Source organism: Furipterus horrens, unplaced genomic scaffold (assembly GCF_987537825.1).
Source record: "Furipterus horrens unplaced genomic scaffold, mFurHor1.1.pri manual_scaffold_4, whole genome shotgun sequence".
NCBI classification, from domain to species: domain Eukaryota; kingdom Metazoa; phylum Chordata; class Mammalia; order Chiroptera; family Furipteridae; genus Furipterus; species Furipterus horrens.
Window position 1 is genome coordinate 22,060,630 of NW_028327174.1, and position 9,346 is coordinate 22,069,975.

General features: G+C 48.6%; 1 protein-coding gene across 2 annotated transcripts; it reads right to left on the reverse strand.

The window, feature by feature from the left end:
* On the reverse strand, window positions 1-4,551 carry MLF2 (myeloid leukemia factor 2). Of its 2 annotated transcripts, none has more exons than XM_090272760.1 (9): window positions 4,344-4,551; window positions 3,741-3,818; window positions 3,357-3,483; window positions 3,070-3,105; window positions 2,437-2,490; window positions 1,909-2,037; window positions 1,579-1,738; window positions 796-1,008; window positions 1-546 (listed from the first exon to the last, which is right to left on the reverse strand). In XM_090272760.1, the coding sequence occupies exons 2-8, from the start codon at window positions 3,788-3,790 to the stop codon at window positions 821-823; spliced, it is 744 nt and encodes a 247-aa protein (XP_090128886.1). In that variant the 5' UTR covers window positions 3,791-3,818; window positions 4,344-4,551; the 3' UTR covers window positions 1-546; window positions 796-820. The 2 variants fall into 2 exon arrangements, with proteins under 2 accessions (XP_090128886.1, XP_090128887.1); XM_090272761.1 differs by lacking the exon at window positions 4,344-4,551 and adding an exon at window positions 4,170-4,250.
* Window positions 4,552-9,346: the final 4,795 nt, after the last annotated feature.

Sequence of the window (9,346 nt, forward strand, 5' to 3'; positions counted from 1 at the left end):
TTGGTTTTTTCCCCCATTCGCCTTTATTCCATAAACACCTAGTTACAAGTTGCACAAATCAAAAAATAAAGGCAGAGAAGGATATAGGGAAGATTTTTGTGATGTGTAGAGGGTGGGAAGGGAGAAAGGGTCTAGAACCAGTCCTCTCTCTCCACACACAGCCCTGTATGAGGGCTACGGCCCCTGCAGAGCAGAGGATCCGAGGAGGAGGTGGGCAAAGATCCAAGGTAGCTGAGGGATGGAGGAGACTCCTAAACCTAGAGCTCCCCCCAAAGCTTTCAGGGGTAGAATAGGGAAGGTGAGGAGGTTCAAGGACAGAGCAGCAAAATGAAAAATCAAGTTAGTGGATACAGGAGAAATGGAGTCACTGTGGTAAGGGGATTAAAGAAGGAAAATGTAGGTAAAGGGGTCAGTGAAAGATTCTCCCTGAGACCCTCAGGGAGAAGTGGGGCCAGCTTGCCTGTTAATTTAATATTAAAATGGGAGTGGGAGTTGGAGAGGAAAAGGTTATATCGGGGGACGATTTCTCAGCCTCTCAGCCTTTACCTAGAGGGAGAAGAGACATGAGCACAAGTCAGAAGGAAGACAAATGATAAAAGCCAGGAGTTGGGGTTTATTCCCAATTCCAGTGAGAGCATTCTTCTCCCCTTCTGTACCAACTGAAACTTCTTTCAAAGGCAGTATTTGCTAGGCACCTGGACTGCTTCTGCCTCAGGGCAGAATAAGGTGCACAGGTACACTCCCACCGCCCTCCTGTGCTTGACATCTTACAATTCTTCACCCTCAAATACTTACAAGAGAGACTGAGGGCCCAGGGCCCTCACCAGTCATAGCGGCGGGATTGTCGAGAGGGGGAGTCCTCGGGTCCCTGTATGGCCAGACGGGGAGGCCCCTCAGCCCGTCGGCCCCCACCCCCTGAAGCCTCATGCCGGCGAAATTCCAGAGGGCGTTGCTGCCGGTATCGGGAAGTCTCCCTCCGCCACTCATCATCAAATGCTGCAGCCTCACCTGGATAGGACACAAGACCAGACATGACACCACCTATGGATAACCTGGCTTTTGGAGAAAGACCTAAGAGTGAGCCACAGACTTGTAAGCCTGGAAAACTGCCATGAAGGCTGAAAATAGGTGTGTTGGGATGTGTGGGGGAGAGCAACTTTATTTAGCAACTTTTGGTTCAATGTGGTTCCTGGCAGCCACTAGCAGGCGTAAGGCATAACTATTGGAGAAAGAAATCAGGAATGGGATGATTTATTTAGTCTCAAGCACAAAATAAATATTTAATAAATATTTGTTGATTAAAAAAAGAGAGAGAAAAAATGGATCCAGGTGGAGAGAGTAGATTGCTATTGATATCTTACTTAGGTGACAAAGTTTGCCCCTCCCTGGTGACCTGACTTTGTCCCTACGCTGACAAGGCTCCAAGTGAGGTTAAAAATATGGGGCTCACCCTGTTTTGCCCTCCAAAATATCTATGAAGGTAGGGAGAAAAAGCTCGTGTCTCCTAGTTCACAGGAACTGGACTAGGGGTTACCGGACAAGAAGCTGGAAGAGCAATGAGCAGGAAGTAAGGCTCACTTTCATCCAGGTTGATGTAGTCCTGCCGCTCCTCCTGGTCCCCCGTGCGGTGGTTTCGGGAGCGCTGGAGGATGTGAGCCCGGTCTCGGATGTGATGCCCAATGGACATCTGCTCTAGTCCACTGTCCGAGTCCCGTACAGTCCTCCGAGTCTCTCGGATCTGGGATGGGGCAGAACATGGCACACTCAGCTGCCACTTCCAAAGCCCAGGCCACAGCAACTCAGGACAGACAAAACCACCCATGACCCAATCTTGAAAAAAGAAGGCAGTTTCTATGGCTGCCATTCAAATTCTGCCTTCTCTGACAGATGAGAAGCTCTTCAACTCACCCCGCCTGGTGCTGAGCGCATCTCTGACGTCTCCTGGTAGACCTTGGGGGCCCCATCCCCCGTATTGGAGTAGGAGATGACAGTGGAGGATGAAAAGGTCTGGCAGTTGCCTCCAGCAGTCATGTGTTCCTGAGAAGGAAAGGGGACAGTGGGACTGACAGGGAGGGGCTCTCCTCTGGAGACAGGGTACCACACTTCAGTTGCCTATTCTTGCTCATATTTTCCTCACAAAATGTGAAAACTGAGAAAATGTAAGGACTCATCATTACCCCCAAATTCCTCTGAGCCCAACAATAAACAAGAAGGACCTTAAGAGATCAAGCCTTACTGCATACTTAATAAGGGTGCTGCTGCTTTGCACTCAGGCATGAGAACAGATACCGGAACCCAGTGCTCTCCAGGTTCAATTTCTTTACCCAGCTTGACCCCTTCTCTAGCACACTCTTCACCCCTCCTGCCTGAGGACTCAAGGCGGTGCCACCGCCAGTGAGAACAGGGCCAGGAAAGGGGATGGGGCAAGAGTCTCACCATGTTCCCGATCATGTCGTTCATCATCCCAAACATGTCCATGAAGCCACCCGACTGCAGCAGAAAGAGAGCAGAATCAGTGCTCGGAGATGACCCGCTAGCTACATAGCTACACAGCCCCTTTCTCTTCTTCCCTCACACCCAGCAACAGCTTTTTCTCATTCTTCATGAACATGTTTCTTTTCATGTGTTTCCTCCTGCATATGCCACCATCCTCCTCAGTCTCGAAGGCTGCTCTGATCCATTTTCCTTCTCCCGACTGCCCTATTTCCTCCTTTCTTTAGTAAGCATGCCAAAGTTAATGGATTCTAACCTGTAAAGGGGCTGGGCATGAACTTGTAAAAAAACCTAAAAACTGTGTGTAGTTGCTCCTTCAACTGCATCTCCCTCCTCAAAAGAATAAACTTTGCTAGACAATTTCCGAATGAGTATGCCTCCTATAAGGATAGGAATCAGTATCAGCATCTTTACCTCACAGAACTCATAGCACACAGCAGGCCCAGAGCTCTGTAAACACTATAAAAAGATTCCCGGGCTGCCCATGAGGCTATTACAGAGAGGCACATTTGACAGTAATATCTAAGTGTATAGGGCGTATCTGAGACGGAAGAACACAAGGAGATGAGAACTCACCATTCCCAGCATCCCAAAGGGAGAGACAGTCCCAGCCTACAGGAACACAAAAGGGACAGAAATTAGAGACCACGTCCTATCTCACCGCAATCCCAAACCACGTCCATGGCCGCCGCTTTTCTTCATCCTCCTCACAAAATGGGATCACTAAGCCCTTCTTCCAGACCCCTTCCCCCCATTGCTAGATGATCCCACTTGCTAAAGGCTGTAGTGCAAAGGAAATCAAGCACTTCACTAACCATCCTCCTACCTTCCTTTGGGTCTCAGGTACACTGCAGCACCATTACCTGCATCCTGCGGCTGGCAGGCCTGGTCCCTGGCATGCTGCCATCGGTAATGCTGAGGAAGGGGCTATATCCAAAGCCACCTGACAACATTCGGTTCATATGCTGACGATGAATGGCAAAGGGGTCCCTGTGCAGTGGGGAGACAGTACAGATGGCAAAACGGCCGAGCAGTCAACAGCCCCTGCTCCCAAAAGAAAACAGTCCTAGGGAAACAGTGGCCCAGATGCCTAGTTCCCCTCTCAATCGTAAGTGGAGCTGAGTATCCAGCCAGTTCCAATCAGTGCCCACTATGGGAACCCAGATGTCTGCCGGAATTACTCAAAAGACCAAAAGTGGAGTGGGACGGGTGCTCTAGAGCATGAGGGGGAGGGAATGAATACTCACATCAAGAACATGGGATCCTCAGGCTCCGCATCCCTCATGAAGCGGAACATCCTGATTTTAGCTCCAGGGGGCTCCACACTGTAAAGATGCGATACTTGGAGGCGGCCAAGCACTGCACACCCGCTCAATGTAGGGACTCTCCGAGCACTGTCCCCCCACCTCCAGCGCCAGTGAGAGAGAGACCCTTCTCCAGGTGTTCAACACCACCCTCCAGGGAGAGAAGAGCTCTTCAAACCTCTCTCGCAAGCATGGCCATGGAAAATTTTCCAAGGCTCTCAGTTTTCTGCCTCCCCCACCACTCACTGCCGTCCTCTTCCCAAAGCCCTGGCCAGAAGCAACCCCTTCCCCTGATGCCACAGCTCCGGATGCTAATCTTAAGTGATGGCCCTACGCCCCATATTGACCCAAACCACCCCGCCCCCTCCTTACACCCAGCCGCTGCCTGGCCTCCTCTGGCGGGCCTCGTTGTCCCCACCGCTATGGTCGGCGGCTGCCCTGGTCCCGGCCTCTCCGCCCTGCAAGCTGGAGGGGCGGGCCTGACTCTATCCCCTCCCCTTATCCCAGGCTCGCGGATCCTGCAGACCCGCTCCAATGGAGCCTCACCGGTCCCCGATCCGGGCTCAGCGGCCCATCTGGCCGGTGTCGCCTCTCGGTGCGCTGCAGGATCAGAGCTTGCGGCCCCGGACGCAGGATCGGTCCGGGCTTGGGATCCTCGCTCTCCTGCGCCGGCGCCTCCCACAGCTGCCACCTCCGTACCCCCCTCGGCCCACGGAGCCCGACCCGCGGCCAGGCCCGGGCGGAAGTGACGTCACGATAGGACCGCCCATCCCGGGGCCGGCTGAGGAGCTCCGCCCGCTGATGGGGGTGGAAGGAGTCCGCGGCTGGCTCCTGGGGTGACGGGGCACTAAGGGCAGGTTGCGGGGGTCCTCTGGGGACATAGGATAAGGGGGCCTTATTGGTAACCTGGATTTGGGTTCTGCAGGCCGGAAGAGGCTCCCTGTAAGGGTTTTGGGGGAGCACGGCGTCCATTCCTCGCGAAGGACGGGGCTGGGGCGGGGTGGCACGTTCACTCCGGAAGGAAGAGGACAGGGGCAGATTCCCGTGGGGGAGGGGGTAGGCTCCCAGTGGACGACAGGATGAGGCGGATCCCTGGGGAGCCTGGAGCAGATTTTCTACTGGAAAAGCATTCAGTGCAAGAGGGAGGAAGAGCGGCAATTCTGCGGGAAAAGCGCTACAGGCCAATCCCTTTCGAAGGAGGTGCGATCCATGCAGGGGCGTGGTCCTCGGAGTGACGTAGAGGAGGAGGGAACAGTTCTGCCCTGGTCTAGCTCGAGCTTAGAGAACTCGGGCAGGGCAAAGAGAATCCAGGTGGGGAGGGGTTCGGCCGCCAGATGGCACTCTTCGGCCAGGCTGGAGCTACATCCCCTAGGGAGCTGGAGTTGGCGAGGCTTCTAAACCCCTCACCCTACTGTGAGGGTCGGGCTGGGGAAAGGCTCTAGTTCTGAAATTAGTTTAATGCCAGCCTACCCTTTTCTCTAACTCCTGTGTCCTAAAGAGCTCCCAGTCCTGCACTAGTCTTTCTTGCCTCGTCAGGTAGCTAAGTCAAGGGCCTAAAGTTTGGGAGACGGAAGAGAAAGGTTGGTTAGTTCCATTAACCAGAATCACCTAGGGGTGGAGCTCGAAACAGACTCTGGAGACCTGACTCCGAGGCCAAAGACTGATACTTTGACATAGTAAATGTCTTGCATAAATCTCGCCCAACTGGAGAGAAGGCCCCTCCCCCTGGGTGTCAGGGGATTTGGACTGTCTAGGATGGACTTTAAACCAGATTTATCCAAATTCTAGCTCCCCCTGGTTCTTTACTCTGGCTGGTAGCCATATGAGTACTATGCGGAGCCTGACAATGAGAAAGACTTGTTCCCAATACTTCCCTGGGGAAGAAAGAGGAAGGGGTCCCTGGTGACTCAGGAAACAGTACTAGGGTCAAGGCTTCTCAGGTTTATTTGGACTTGATCATTATTAAAGAGGAAAAGACAAGAGTGAAGACAGATAGTTTAGACGGGGGGGCAGACTGGCAAAGCCAAAGAATAAAAGAAAATTTGTTTTCATTCGTATTTCTGGGAAGGAGACTCAGTAAAATTTTTTACATTTATCTTCCAGATGCTCTATCTCTGGACATCCCACCATGCCCCTTTTCCTCTTGCCCTAAACAAACAGTTTGACATGTGATCGAGTTACCGCAGTGAGAGTTCTGTAGCCCTGACTTAACTGTGTTGCCTCACCTACCAGCTTTTGCCTTCTCATTCCATCATGTCCAACCTTCAAGACTGGATAAGAGATACAATCTAGTTTTTAGCCTCCTTTTTTTCCTTTTCAAATACCTGGTGCTCTACCTACTGCCTTTAGGTGCCTATAGCTCTTTCTCTTCTAAAAATTAAGAATCTGTTATCATTTTTACCTTTGCATGATTTTAAATTATTCATTTCAATGTATTACGGCTCCTAGGAGTACAGTTGACCCTTGAACAAGCAAGGTTTAGGGGCACTGACCACCTGCAGCAGAAAATCAGCATATAACTTGTTGGCTGTATGCATGCTTGGCTTTTCAACCTGGCCCAGATCCAAAATAGTATTTATAAATTACAATTTAGCTTCTAACTATGAGATAAAGCTCCAAACCTGGGCTTTGTCTTAGGTTAAAAGAAATTTTTGAATAGATGGGGAAGAAGGAGGAGATGCAAAAGCTCATTTTCAGAGACCCAGAGACATACCATTTAGGCAACCATCTACTTTTAGAATTGAAGGAATGTAACTTTACAAGTAGTGTTTCTGTCTCCCACAAGAGTTTGTCTGCCTTCCTCATAATCTCTTCCTTTCCATGTTCCCTCCTTCCTTTTCTTCCTCCCTTCCTTCCTTCTTTCCTTTCATCTCTGTCTGATGAACTCTGATGAACATAAATTCCTCAGTCATTGGAGTGTCTCGTAGATAGATGGTAAGATGTAGGAGGGAAAGAAGACCCTGCCAGGGTTGAAGCTTACTTAATGCAAACAGTATAAAGAATGTTGGGAAGAAAGAGAAACAAAGTAGTTCCTATATTCACTTCTCTATCTGATGGAGACAAAGTCAGCAAGTCCTTGAGAGAGTAGAGCTTGGCCAGAAAGGGGCCTTCTTTGATGTAAGGTCGTGTACCTAGAGCAAAACCAGGGCAGTTGGATGTTGGAACAGAGAGGATGGGGAATGATGTGGGAGTTAGGGGAGACTGGATATCCTGCCTGAGACATGAATGGGTGTGACTGAGTGTATGTATATGTGCATTTGCATTGGGGGAGGGAGATAAACCCTGAAAATTAGCACTAAATTGTCCCAGGTAGAATTGTACAATAGACACCAGATCATTTTAGAGAGAAGGGGAGGGGGAGGAGGAGAGAAACATCCATGTGAGAGAAACAGTGATCAGTTGCCTTCTGTACATGCCCTGATTGGGATTGAACCTGCAACCTAGATATGTGCCCTGACCAGGAACCAAACTCACAGCCTTGTCCTGGTGTACAGGACAATGGTCCAACCAACTGAGCCACCCAGCCAGGCTATTATTTTTCTTTATTAAGTTTATTGGGGTGACATTGGTTAATTGAATTATATAGGTTTCAAGCATACAGTTCTACAACACATCATGATCTGTATATTGCATTCTTTGTTTACCACCCAGTCAAATCTTTTGTCATGTTATATTTTACTTCTTTTGCCCTTTGAAATATGTATATTAAAAGGGCAAAAGTAGTTCAGAAGAGGGAGTGAATGGCTTCTGGGATGGTCGGGGGAGTAGAGCCAGGAGAGCATTCCAGGCAGAAGATGTGACCAATGCAAAGGTACAGAGGTATGCCCCATTTGGGAAGAACTATGAGGAGTTAAAAAACAAAAATGGCTGAAGTAAAACTTCGGAGGGGACAGCAGTGAGAGACAAGGTTACATAGGTTAAAGGGACCAGACCTTGAAGGGCTCTGTTTTTTCATGGACTTTATCCGGTAGGCCTAGGGAAGCTATCAAATGGTTTTATAGAGAGAAACTAAAACAGTCTGTTTGTATTTTGAGTAGAGAGTTTATGCATTTCAGGGAGCAATTTTTGAGCTTCTACAATATGCCAGGTAGGGAAGTAGGTGCTAAAAATACAAAAATTCTTAAAATTGATTGAAAATCCTAATTAATTAAGCTTAAAGTCAGCAAGTGATATTGACCCCTGAAGCAGAGGCAGGACTGAGCTTGGAGAGAAGAAGCATTCAAGAAATCCTTATAAGTTAAATGTGAAGGAACTAGGGAGGGGAAAAAAAGGTGGAATCTTGGATGACCCCTTTGCATGAAAGTGGAGGACAGCACCTTTAACTGAAGTAGAAAATGAAGGAATTTCACTTGGAACATGGAGGGTTTGACGAGCTGTGCAGGATCCAGGGAGAGATGAGCAGAAGGGAATTGGATCAGGACTGGCATTCAAGAGAGAAACCAGTGCTAGAGATACAGGTTTAAGAGTCATCATGCCCTGGCATCCTCAGATAAAGATTTTTTTTTAAGTCATTAGTGTCTGAGGTATGTTTTGGCAGTAGGGCTTAAAATCATGGAAGTATGTGATGGAGTCACTTAGACTGGGAAGAGAGAGAGCAGGACCCTTAAGACTGGAGTCACCTGGAAAGGTTCAGTCAACACTATCATTGCCTTCTGGTTATCAAGTCCTCCTTCAGTCTTACATTCTGGGCAAAGTAAGTTCTAGCCATCACTCCTGGTCCCATTTTCTCTATCCTTTTCATTTCTACTTTTCTCTCTGTTTAACCTGTGAAAATGCAGAAACCCTGAACAAACATGCACCTGTGGTAAAGCTTTTGACAAGTGGCCCAGATGACTTTCAACACAGCAGCCAGAGTTCCTTTTGACTTTCTATGTACAGAACACTGGGGATGGAGAAGAGGAAGGAAGTGGAAAAAGAAAAGACAGCTTAGGGCCAAGGTCTAAAGTGGTGCTGTTCAATATGGTAGCCACTAGCCACATGTGGCTATTTAATAAAGTTAACATAAAAAAATGCAGTTCCTCACTTGCATTAGCCACATTTCAACTGTTTGACAACCACATGTGGCTAGTGGTCACTGTAGTGAAAAGTGCAGATATAGAACATTTCCATCATCACAGAAAATTTTAGTAGAGCCAGATAGCATTTATAAATGTTTTCTTCTGGACTTTTTGAAGGCTTCCTGAACAGTGCACGTGGGGGAGAAATTGAAAGGAAGACAGTGGAAGGTTGGGTAATAGCAAACTATTCTAGATGTAAAAGTGAAGGAGGTTGCCAGGAAGCTAATCAAACAATCTGGAGGAGAGATACGATTGTAAAACCAATTCTTTTTGCTGGGGAGAAAATTCATGGGGAAGTAGGAAAGCCACAAATTTTGGTTGTGATGTGAATACTGTAAAAGACAGTGATCACCAGAACATCAGTAGTGAATGAGAAGATCCCAAGTCAGAGAAAGGCAAGTTGCTCTCCTGGTAGCATGTTATATGTTTTCTCCACTTACTCAATTCAAGAAAGTTTAGAGGGTGCTGAGATTGAGTCCAAAATGGTGTGTC